This window comes from Nomascus leucogenys, chromosome 5 (genome assembly GCF_006542625.1).
Source record: "Nomascus leucogenys isolate Asia chromosome 5, Asia_NLE_v1, whole genome shotgun sequence".
Lineage (NCBI taxonomy): Eukaryota > Metazoa > Chordata > Mammalia > Primates > Hylobatidae > Nomascus > Nomascus leucogenys.
In genome coordinates this window covers 15,685,002-15,697,990 of record NC_044385.1, presented here as the reverse complement: position 1 = coordinate 15,697,990, position 12,989 = coordinate 15,685,002, and the positions used below count along the sequence as shown (strand labels likewise).

At 43.9% G+C, this 12,989-nt stretch overlaps 1 protein-coding gene across 5 annotated transcripts in view; it reads right to left on the bottom strand.

The window, feature by feature from the left end:
- SIPA1L2 (signal induced proliferation associated 1 like 2) overlaps window positions 1-12,989 on the bottom strand; it is a 238,632-nt gene that overhangs the window by 33,679 nt on the left and 191,964 nt on the right. For all 5 annotated transcript variants that reach the window (XM_012506652.2, XM_030812675.1, XM_030812673.1 and 2 more), the window contains 4 exons: window positions 11,273-11,373; window positions 10,796-10,899; window positions 8,630-9,018; window positions 1,656-1,880 (listed from right to left, as the gene is read on the bottom strand). In XM_012506652.2, coding sequence (XP_012362106.2) covers window positions 1,656-1,880; window positions 8,630-9,018; window positions 10,796-10,899; window positions 11,273-11,373 — 819 coding nt within the window. The remainder of the gene's footprint in view (window positions 1-1,655; window positions 1,881-8,629; window positions 9,019-10,795; window positions 10,900-11,272; window positions 11,374-12,989) is intronic.

The following is a 12,989-nucleotide window of genomic DNA, read 5'->3' as shown; positions in this document are numbered from 1 at the left end:
AGTCTCCTCTAGTGTGCACACAACCTGCGACTCAGAGACGCAAACCCCTTTCTCACCTCATTCTGGACACTGCCTCGCTCTCACTGAGCATTAGTGCCATCAAACCAGTGCGTGGAAATGCATAAACCCTGGGCTTTTGCATGAAAACTGTCCAAATGGGCTCCTTTCACACTTCCCTGACTTTCCAAAAGAGTCCTTCGCCTAAACATAGTACTACGGCGACATAGAAAATGCTTCTAAAAATATTTCACAGAACTTAAAAAAGGCTTGGAATGAATTCCTGTGAAGTACTCAGAAGACTCTTATTAGACAGAAATACCAACGTATCATTCTACCATTTTCATTAATAAAAAGGGCTAGTTATCACTATGAAATTCCTTCCTAAATAAGCCATTTGCAATGACTGACATGATTTTTTTAACAAAAGATTCCATGTTCAATTTAAGTACTAAAAGAATTTTTAATTTAGAAGGCAATATCATATGAGCTGTATTTAAGACACAGGATCATTTTTTTTTAAGGAAAAAAAGTGATACTAGTTCACTGGCAAAGTGTAAAATCTGGAGGCTCTCTCTGAAGAGCCATCCCAGTGCTAGTGCATGCCACGCTCAGCACCACACACCTGATGACGCTATCGCAGGCAGGTACAGCAGAGCACACAGACCAGATCACTTAGCATGAGTATTCTGTTAAGCTTCTTTACGAAATAAGCAAATAGTTCCTTAGCCCCAACCAGCCTTGCTCTGCATTCTTGAAATGCAATTTATTTACCTGTCTCTTCACAGAGGCATCAGCATAGTTTTCACAAGTGTTGTAAGATGGGTTATCAGTATTTTAAAATCTTTTCTTTTTCAAACAGATATAAAGCATCCTTCCCTACATGCCCACCGCCCCCCCGCCCCAACCTCAAACCTAACAACTAAAAGGAAAATTGGAAGTCATGCTAAACTAAGAAAAATACTTTTTCTTTTAGGATGTCACTTACACAGCAACTTTAAGAAAGTTGTAGAGTAACTTTAAGAAAGTTACACAGGACTCCGTGGGAATTCAAACTGCCTTTGACCTTGTGTATTTATAGAGACTCTATACTGATACCATCAGTACCATGTTACCATGAGTTTTCTACTGCGGGCAGATTTGAATATAAAAGCAAAGAACACAGATTTCTTTTCATTTTTTTATGTAAAAATCAAGAAAACAGAAGAATTTTATAGAGAAATATAAACATGAACATTTAAAGAGTTTAAGAAACATGTTTCTAGACTATTTTTTTTTTGAGACGGAGTCTCGCTCTGTCGCCCAGGCTGGAGTGCAGTGGCGCAATCTCGGCTCACTGCAAGCTCCGCCTCCCGGGTTCACGCCATTCTCCTGCCTCAGCCTCTCCGAGTAGCTGGGACTACAGGCGCCCGCCACCACGCCCGGCTAATTTTTTGTATTTTTTAGTAGAGACGGGGTTTCACCGTGGTCTCGATCTCCTGACCTCGTGATCCGCCCGCCTCGGCCTCCCGAAGTGCTGGGATTACAAGCGTGAGCCACCGCGCCCGGCCGATTATTCTGTTTTAGAAAATATATTTCGTTTGGGAGTAAAATACATTTGCTTAGTCGATCCCTACAGTGAAAAATTCTGACCAGAGAAGAATAGCCAACAACCTTACCCGGGACATTCAGTCACTTCAGGCTCCTCGGGCGGTGGGCTGCCCTCCGATTTCTTCCAGCCGATGACATATTTGTTCACTGCCCCTTGTCTGTGGTAGGGCTTGGACATGGACCCGGGAACCTGTTGTCCGCTGCTGTGAGACACGATGTAGACTTTGGATGAATCCAGAGATCCACTATTTTTTGAACAGTGAGCTGAAGGGCTTCCTGAATGGTGAGAACCACTGAGGAGAAAACCAGACAAAAGCTGCAATATAATCCGGTTTCGGCGGTGCTGGCACATGGCCAAATTCAGAGCCACAAGGCTTTCCTCAAGTCTTTCTCCGAGAGCAAAATTGGGCCCAGAGAGGCAGATGGAGCCTTCTTTCTACCATGGAGTTTGCTAGGAAGCCTCATTTTACATAGGCTAAGGTTATTCAGGTGCAAGTTGTATGCCTGTGGCAGGAAGGATGTTAAAAACATGGCCGGGGAAGTCTGATAGAAAAATGGGCAACATTCCTAAACTGATGCTTCAAAAGAGAACAAACTCAAATGGTGAATATGTTTATCGGAGAAGTGCTCAAACTCAGTTGTCTCCAGGGAAATGCCAATGCAAACCATAATGGAATAGCATTACATACTCACCAGATAGGCAAAAATGGGAATGCCTGACAATACCCAGTGATCCAGTGTTAGTAAGAACTGGGGCAGTGGGTACCTTCCTACTGCTGGTGGGAGTAAAAAGTGCATGAAACAGTTTGAGCATTACCTATGAAGGTGTGTGCACCGGCAGAGCTTATGATACAGCAATCCCACTCCAAGGGCACACACACAGTAAACCCCTGCTGCACGTGCAACTGTCAACGTGGAACAATGTCGATTAGAAGCAGATTTTAAGAACTCCCCAATGGAAGCAACCCAAATCATCAATAGTAGAAGGATATTCGATTAATAACTATGAATGAATACATGGAATACTCTACAAATGAATGGACTGAGGCTACAGATGACTTGGGCAATCTCATGAACAATGTAGAGAAGAAGCAAGTCACAAAGAATACAATGATCATGAGCCAGTTTCTTAATAAAGTTCATAAACAGGTAAAACTAAACAACATGTCATTCAGGAAAATGTAAAGAAAATGAGGGGATGATTATCACAAAAGCCAGGTTAGTGGCTACCTCAAGGGAGAAGAGAAGGGGTTGTAATTGGGTAGGATGCAGAGAGCTTCCAGACACAGCAATGTTCTAGTCCTTAACCTGGTGATAGTTACAGGGGTGTTTGCTGCATTATCATATGATACAACAGCAACAATACTGAAACAGACAGAGGCCCTAAAAACAATAAAAATTTTCAAGGTTAGTAATTAAGCTAAGGCCAGAAGGACTACCCACCCCCGGCTGACTGAGAAATTAAGTGGACAGTTAATCACCACCAGAAATATCTTTTTCTTAAATTAGAAAGATCAACAATATGTTTTATGAAAAATGAATAAAAGTTACTTTATAAATATGAAAAATTTTAAGAGTTTAAATTATAGGTCTAATCTCAGCATTCAGAAAGGCAGGTGGGCTTCACTTTCAGCAAACTTGACACGTGAGTGCAATGCGAGGATTCTGGGTCTCAACATCAGCTCTGTCCCTTACCACTGCCAGACCCTGGGCAAATTTCTTAACCTCAGTTTTCTTATCTGTAAATTGAGGATAATAACAGTATCTACCTCTGAAGGTTTCTCTGAAGATAATCTGAGTTAATATTAGTGAAGCACTTAGAACAGTGCGTAGCATAGGGTAAGCATTATATAAATGTAGTTATAGAAAGTGACCCAGGAAAGGATTATTCACGAGTAGGAGTCCTTTCTATTGAAAGAGTTTAACACAGGGTTCCTGCAGTAGCAAGCTCCTCCAGTATGCTGTACATATAATCCTATTCTGAAACCCCAGGTGAGCACAGCCCTTTTCTGATACATGTATAAAGCAAGTATCATAAAAGACGAATAAAGTTTAAAAATAAGAATGATATTAAAATGAACTTTTTGTAGAGGTTCAAGAGGAAATAAAGAAACAAAATAAACGGACCCATTTTCAGGGTCTCTGCGTTTTGGAAAACACTGTGGTATTAAGTAAAATTAACCAACAAACAAACAAAGCGCCTCATCTACTCCTATGAAGAAACTTAGTTGCTGGTGGCTGGTCTGGTGCCCTTGAGTATGACTGGTGGCTCCCTCTCTCTGGGCGCTAACTGTGGGTCTCGGGAAGATGCTGCACTGCCTCTCCAATGACATCCACACACATGGAACACCAGGTCGGGAGAACAGTAAAGCAACATGACCAAGGTGACCTGAGGAGTAAGACAAGCAATCAACAGGCATGGAGAATAGGAGCTAATGGACTCCTCCCATTCACTGGGGTGCACGCCAGTTAGGAATAGGAGCTAATGGACTCCTCCCATTCACTGGGGTGCACGCCAGTTAGGAATAGGAGCTAACGGACTCTTCCCATTCACCGGGGTGCACGCCAGTTAGGGAGCCCTAACATGAAAGCCGTGCGTCTAAACAATGAGCTCTGAAGCCCTGTATGTTATTTTCCCAAGTGTATTTTGAAAAATTTCAGAGCTACAGAAAAGGGAAAGGATAGTAGAATAAACATCCACATACTCTTTTTCTAGATCTACTAATTCCTCTCTCAACCATCTGAGAATTAGCTGCAAGCGTAAACACATCATACTCCTACATTTCAGCATTTATTTCCCAAGAATAAGGACATCCCCCCAGTAGTTAACCAAGTGATGATCACGTACAGGACATCAGGCATTAATGCAATACTGTTACCTAACAGACAGTCCACATGCTAGTTTCCCAAGTGTCCCAATAAGGCTTATGGCCTTAGTTTCCCCATTAAGAACCTGATGAAGGACTGTGCACTGCCTTCCACTACCCGTGTGTCTCATGTATTTTAAAGCCTCAGATGATCCCCGAGATGTTTGGTGTTAAAGGCTGGGGCACTCAAAGTCATGGTCTAGTTAATACGCTGCACATGTGTAGGTTACTCACCTTTCCCCCTTAAAATGACCAAAGTGTATAGATTTGAAAATGTATAGGTAATGATAGCGTGATCACAAACTCTATGTATTTTTCCATTTGTTTTATAACATTTTCTAAAAATTAGATTTCATTAAAAATGTCTTTTATCCCAACTGTAAGATATTTTAAAGTTAACTTGAAGAATAAATGTACAGAATCCATTTGATGAGCAATATGGCACAATTCCTTGTTTAGTGGCAGTCGTATCATTACAGAAGTGTTCTCTGACGCTGATAACATTCTAGAATGTTGCCCACAAACTTTTCATGAATCCTTTCCTTTTGGACTAATGCTCTTCTTTCAGAGTTATACTGCCAACGCCCAGTCATTTGTACCCGGAGAATGGTATGGTGGCATGAATAATGATAAACAGCCCAACATCGTGTGTGCCATTTACAGGAGAATCCAGAACATGGGGTTTGTTTCTGCAGTTGATTTATTTCATTTTGCAAAGCCTTAGTTAGGCTAGCATAAATACTGCTTGGTATTCTGAGCTCCTATCTAAATGCCCTGCCCTCGAAGAAAGAAAAAAAAAATGTGTTTGCTAAATTAAAAGAACTGAGCAGCAGGAGAAAGCAGGCTAGATATATGCTTGTTCTGCTTAATAGATGATTCCTGTTCCCCTATCTTCTTCCTCACAAGAGTGTAACTTGTCTTAAAGAGCTGTAAGTCCTCCCTTTGCCTCCTTAGTACAATCTTGGAATCGTGCCATATACACAATTCTGTACTTATTTAACTCCCGGGTGGCTGCCAAGGAATGTGTGTGTGTGTGTGCTTGGGGCTAGAGGAGGCTTGCTATGGTGTCGGTGGTGAAAACCCAGAGTTAAAGAATTAAGAGTACACCATATACTGATTGGGACTCCTGACACTGTGAACTGGGAATGGTGGATCCCACATTCCTCCTACTTCCCTAGGTTACCCAGGCACTGGTTTATTAACTCCATCAATAAGCATTTATCAAGCATTATTCCTAGTTCCTTTCTTCATTCAAAAAATATTCAGATGCCTGCCATGTGCACAGAACTGTATTAAGTGTTGTGGATACAAGTGAACAAGATAGGCCATGACCCTATCAGCTCAAAACACGAATGCTCCAGTGAGGGGAAGGTAGCGATAAGTGGCCTTCCCGTGGGAAGGAATATGCAGTAAACACAAACAATTTTATTTAGAGGTGGGTGCTATGAAGAAAATAACACGCGGGTCAGGGGCACGGAGCACTTGGAGGCAGAAGTGTGGGTTTAGGCAGGATGGTCACCCATGTCAGTTCCTGAAAGTTTATTCTGCTCTTCTGTTACCTGGGCTACTCCCAGTCACAACCCAAGCCCTCCAGCAGTAGGCCTCGGCTTGAGGGGACTGCAAGGCTGCCTGAACTGGGACAGGAGAGGAAAGTACAGGGCTAAGGGAGCCTTCCTCATGGCCGCCCATGCCCCAGCTGGGGTTGGCATTTCAGAGTTTGCAGAATCTTTGTGTGGCTTGATAGGTTGGTCCCTCGTCCTCTAATGAGTCACCTGCCTTTCACTCAACACACAGAAAACAAGGCAAATGCTATAAATCCCATCCCTCTTCCTCGCCTCCTGTGCAGGTCGGGGGGCAGGCAAGACGAAGTGTTAAAAAGATTTCATTCAATGACTGAATTCCACGCTGAGCAAAAGCCTAGGATGCAAGTTGAAATGTGGCTTCAAAGCCACCATCAACGAAGAATTACAAGAAAAGGGCAGTCAAGTGGTAAAAGATTCCACTCACTCAGCATCTATCACTTATACAACAGCTGGGCCACATCCAATTTAGAGTGGCGGAAGAAAGTAAAATCAATCAGAAATCCAATCTAGCACTGTCATATACTTTCTAATAGTCTAGCCCATTACATTTGCGAATGGTTAAGGTAGTCATGAAAATCCATTTCAAATACCGGTAAATACCCCTACCAAATATCAACAAATGAATGTACTCTGAAGGCAGTCTCCATAGAAATTTTACTTCATAATAATAATACAAAACTCTATTTGTGATGCCAATGACATCTGTCCAAAAAGGTGTCATGAAATCAGCTCTTTTACAAATCACCTAAACTTTGAACTAGATGTTAGCAGGTTCTGCAATCCCAAGATGGTCTCTACAGTATGACCACTATTCCTGAAATTAAGCCAGGAAAAATTCAGATAACCAAATTCACTGATAATCCTTAATTATTATATTAGTTATTAGTACTAAACCTATTTTAAGTCAAATTATTAAATAGAACTGGTAAAAAAGTAGTAGGAATGTCTATTTTGAAAATAATCTTCATATCCTAAGCTCCCTCTGCATGGTGGACATGCATGATTTCCACTCTCTGGCATCCACTCCCCCTTCTCCAGGTCAAATAATGCCCTGCTTCTCTTCTGGGGCAGTGGCTGTATTTGCCATTCCTTGGCTGCACGGCTTGGTGACAGGGACTGACCCCCAGCCCAGGCTGAGGGCCCTGACTGCCCTAGACGATGCTACCCCCTAACCACATGATTAGAACTAAGAACATGTGAGGAGATACGGGGGTGGTGTGGGGGCGGGGGGTTGGCTTTGGAGAAGGCAGAAACCTGTTTCTTCTGCAGAAACTAGAAAAAAACTACTTTCTACCTGGGGACAGACGAGCGTGACTGTGGGAGGTCTGCAGGTGGCACAGCTGTTTTCAGCCAAGAGAAGAATGCTGACATTTTGGGAAATGGTCATGTGGAGTGGGAAGATGGAGGCAACCTGGTCCTGCACAGTTATCATTTTGAGCTGCTGGGTCAAGCAGAACCCTGAAAGTGCTGGACTTGTTGGTTACATGAGCCCCAATATGACCCTGGTTGCGTGAACCAATCGGCATGGAGTTTCTTTAACTTGTAATGTAAAGGTCCCTGAATGACACTCAGTGGTGGGGTGAGGGGGGACTCTGAAGGGGAGCCTAAGGAACATAAAAAGCCTTTCACCGTGACCGCTACAGGTCTGCCTTGAGCACCATCATTTGGAGAAATGCTCCCTCACAGCACTAGGTACCTGCAAGAAATATTCCCATTCTTAGTTCATCTGACTCTGCCCTCCAGCATTTAGACTCTGCCCTCCAGCATTGTGGGCAGGAGTCAGAGAGTAACTTGGAACTGAATCAGGGAAGGCCTTGGAAGCAAGCAGAAAAATGACAGTGGTAGTTGCTATAAATAGTTAAATTCTGTCCACGGCCAAAGTGAAGAAATGCATTTCTTTGTCCTTTGCCTAGTCTTCGAAAGTGAAGGCAGAAATCGCAAATTAGGTATTTTAAAACCACTGCAGAGAAGTATGTCAAACAGGAGTTTAAAACTACTCATAAGGAGATATTAAACATCTACACTTAGAGTACTTAGAACACAATTCCTTTACACTTAGCTAGTCTTTACCAAATGAACCCCAGCTGCAGAGCTGAACACACTTTCATTGTTATACTCATGATCTCAGGCCTCCCCTGCTGTCGGGGCCGTAGGAACAGGGAGGAAGTGTGTGCATGTCCTCACGGCAGGGAGCTACACGTGCTCCACGCACATGCTGCCCTCATGGCTTCCTACTACTATGGTCTGAAGATTAGTGAGTGCCACCTCTTCTCCAAAACATGTAGGGACAACAGGTTGAATTAGGAGACAGACATAAGTGTCCTGACTAGAGCAATTAATATCTCTATTGACTTTTCACTCAAACTTACTAGGAAAAAAAAAAAACACAAACAAGGGACTTATTAGTAACATGCAAACTTTCACATTTTCATATTATAGAACAAGCCCTTCCTCTGATGTCAGACAGCTAGGAAAAATAACACCAACCTACCTGATGCCCCTACTGCTTACAGTTCAGGCTTCTGCCCTATCCCAGCAGGCAGGGCCCAGGTGGCACCAGCAGGTACTACTCTGCAGTGCTGTGGGGCTTACCTGGAATGAGAGGATATCTCACTGAGATCGCCCATGCTGCCTTCCGCAGCACTGCCGGCGGAGATGGCGGACGCGTAGCCATGCACAGAGTATAACTTGGCGGGCTCGTCGTCAGGCCCAGAGACGTCCGCAGCGTCAGCCCACTGCTCGGCCCGGCTGTGGATCAGGGACCTGCTGCCTGCCAGGTGCACAGGGCCAAGGATGGTGGCAGGCATGCACGGGGCTGTGTCGATGCCACTGTCGGTGGAGGCCCCTTTGATGTAGGTCAGCCCCAGTAACTCGGGATCCATCAGGTCGCCAGACCCAAAGTGCTTGTCGTCACTGTTGCTGGACGTGTTGCTGGAGAGCGTGTTGCTGCTGGAGTGACTGGAGCAACTTTTATCCCCAATCTTGAGAAGAGAGAGGAACAGAGAGTCTTCAAGTGAATCTTGAACTCAGGTGGCTACAAGCCATGGGATCGCACCCGAGCCCTTTCTACTCACTCTTCAATGTGGGCAATGACAGGATTTCCTTTTTCAAAAGCAACCTGGTTTTGTGCAGAAGTCTCTAATTCACACTTCTTCCCATAATTTATCTAAGTTAAATGGGTATCTTTAAGTCTTTATTTAATTATTGGTGCATGAAGCACAAAAGTATGGCCACAGTGTCACTAGCAAAGAAAATAATAAACAAAGGTGATATAAACTGGGAAGGAACATGGAAAATCAACACAAGGAAGAGAAAGACCACTTACTAAGAAAATGCTTCTATGACAAATTATAGTGCCAGCCTTGAGTTTGGGGGAGAAGGCTCAGGTTCCAGTCACAAAGGTAGAACTTTCTGATTAATCACTTAACCCTCTCTGTGCTTGTAATAGCAAGCTTACATGATTCTTGTGTGAAGCTAATGAGATAATATATGCAGAAGCACTTGGCTGCTGCAAAGTACACGGTAAACACGAAGAATCTCTCTGTGACAGCCCCAGTCAAATTGCGTCCCAAGCCTTTAAGAAATGGGAATCTCTTGAGAGTAAATAGGTCTGAAAAAGAGTCAATGCTTTTGGTTGGGGTGGGGGGTCTCTGGAAGACAAAAAGCAAATAGAACAGAAGAAATGTCCCTGTCTGTACAATGTACTCATACAGACACGGCCTCTCTTCAGTCTGGGAAAAGCAACAAGATCTGAAGCATCAGCAAAGGGCTTTGGAATCATAAGAACGAGCCAGGCCCCGGTAGATTTTAAAGCGGTTTGGCCTTATCTTTTTTTTATTCCAGCCTATCAGATCCTTAAGCAAATCACCTTGACCTTTTCATCATACACCGATATTCTCAAAACTACGCCCACACCATGTATCCCTTTGCTGAAACCAATATGAGAACATTGTAAAGGTGGATTTAAATAGATACGGTGAGGCTGACTCAAGACAAGGTCGCAGTCACAGCTGAGGGAAGAAATGTCACATGTGTTTGCTAAGGGACAACTGCAAAGCTGGCTGATGACACATTAAGAAAGAAGAAAGACATAGCTTAATTCAGGACCTTATAAATTACCTTCACCTGAACATTTTCAAAAATAAGCCACTTTAAAATGTTGGCTTTATTTGTAATAACCAACAATTCTTGTTTCTGCATTTCAGTGGAAGTTTTGCTTCATTGGGCTACAGTCTCCCTTGAGGCTCACCTCCCAGGGTTTCTTCAAGGGGTAAACATGGCAACACATGCAAAGGACTGAGAACTATCACGTGGGCGCTGCTCTACCCTGACATGTGTAATGGGTGGCTGCGGCCGTGGTGATTAAATCATCTGTGACTGTACAGTAAATGGCTACCTATGGGCAGAGTTCCTCTGACCACACACACTGATTAGCGGTTTCTGCTTCTGTTTTGTGCCACTAAATCGATAAGTGGTTAATAGATTACAAATGGGAACATGATTTAGTAACTACTGCACTGGATATTGAGGATCAAAAGGCTGAGGATATAACTTTGGCTTTGCCACTAATTTGCTGTGCAACCTTTCTTTGAGGTCCTTTATAAATCAGGAAGATAGTTTCCCTTTTTAACCTCACCTCTAAGAGCCCTGTGAGGTAATGTGCTCTTGAGCATCCCCAGGAAGCAGGCTGTACCACTGTGTGCCGAGACAGATCAGTCCTGGCTAGGCCAGTGAAGGGCTTATGAACAACGGACTTACGTGAGAAAGCTTATTGGGGGAATCTTTGCAACTTCCATCTTTCTGCAGAGCTCTTTCTTTATAGGGACCCAGGACTTTGGAAGGTGGGCCATGCCATTTGGTTTCTGTCACACAAAAAGAGAGGAGTTGAATTTCCAATTTCCAGTATTACCAAAAGAGTAAAGAAAACCAGGAGTCAGACAAGTGGTTTGGTAAACACGAACAGGCTTGTGGTTCTAGGACTTTCTGGTCTTACCAATGGATATGCCACAAAAATAGACAGAACCACCACCATAAAGTGTTCACTTTCTGCAGGTGCCACAACCACAACCAACCATGACCACACCCCCTCCTGCATGTGGAGACCCAGCTCATCACCTCAACTTGATGCACATAGGTTGAATGAGTGAATGAATAAAATGAAGTGATGGGAGAGGAGGGGGCAGGGAGGGGGAAAGGCAGAGCAAGGGAGGTCAATTTCCAGGAGTTCCTTATTACCAGGGTGCCTGCTTGCTTCCATGGTGTCTTCCCTCTCCCTGGCTCCGTCACATTCCAAAGGGCCTGAGCCCTGGTGTTCGAGCAGTAGAGGGGACTGGCACCTGAAAAGAACACAGAGCTGAGCCTGTCCTTTCTCAACCGTGCCACCTGCCAGCAGGCACACAGGAGTGCTGGCTTCCAAGTAGGCTATGTGAGGGAAAGCCCTATCCAGGAGCTGGTTTTTTGGCAAATAAAAATGCAAATTGTCAGCTCAGCCCCACCAGAGAAGCTAAAAGCATCTGAAACTGTGGGATCTGGTTTAACCGGAGGGTCAGAAAAAGCAGCTGGATGACAGCCATTTACAGATAAAGAAGGGCTGCTGCAACCAGGAGGTTGAAGGACTGTCCAGGATCAGACAATGTACCTGCAAGCTAAGGAGGAGGTTGCATTTTTACATTATGCTTAGAATACATGGCACTGACATATCTTTATATTAAATTTTTCTAAAGAAAAAAAAGGGCCGGGCGCAGTGGCTCCTGCCTGTAATCCCAGCACTTTGGGAGGCCAAGGCGAGCAGATCACTAGGTCAGGAGTTGGAGACCAACCTGGCCAACATGGTGAAACCTCCTCTCTACTAAAAATACAAAAATTAGCCAGGCGTGGTGGCGCACGCCTGTAATCCCAGCTACTCAGGAGGCTGAGGCAGGAGAATTGCTTGAACCCGGGAGGCGGAGGTTGCAGTGAGCCAAGATCATGCCATTGTACTCCAGCCTGGGCGACAGATCGAGACTCCATCTCAAAAGAAAAACAAAAATCAAAAAAAAAAAAAGGAAAAAAAAGATTAACTCTAGACTACATCCAAGTAGACTTTGTTTTATGAAAACCCTAAATATGAAAGAAATAAGTAGAAGAAAACTTATTCACATTACAAGGTGATCCTTATTTACAGAATTCTGGTTGAAGACCTTGGTTTACAGAAAAAGCCAGAAAAGCTTTTACTGTTTATACAAAAAAGAAAACCAAAAAAGCCAACATCAAAAAATCCTCTCTTCTCTTAAAATGCAATGTAATTTAGAAAGTTGCTTGACATACAACTTTTAAGAACTCCGTCTATCATCTAAGGGAAGGAACACATATAACTCAGACTACATATGGAGAGAAATTTCCCCGTGCACCTGCGGGAGCAGTGATATAAATTGCTCCTCAGAGTGGAGTCCTTCCCACTGACCGGACATTCTCTCCTCTCAATCAGTGTGACCAGCTCCTAACTCCAACCCAAAGCAGCACCAAGTCACATAGGCCCCGGCAGACCACTCCTCAGGAGCGCATCCTGGCGCCACACTCCCTCTTCTCTTGCCAGAGGTGGTGGGATTGGTCAACTCGGTGTCTTTGTTCACAGAAGTCCTCAGGCTCTGCCTGAGCTGCTGGCTCCTGGGGACTGCGTGGATACTACAAAGGGCAGCTCTCAGCTAGGTGTGCTGGGGCAACCTCCCAGTGCTTCTCAGACAGGAAGCAAAAAAGCCAGATGCTAAACCCACTTCTCTGATTTTGAGCGGTGTTTCCTCATCAGCAATTTAAGTCAGGAGGCAACTAAGCCCTCACATCCTTAATTTTCATGTTCTGTAAACGTTTCCTCATCAAAAAGGAAAAAACAGGCTGAGAACATAGACAAGTGAGCGTTACCTATATAGAAATAAGGAGCTTTCCAACCTGGACAAGTCACTTGTTAAAAGCATGC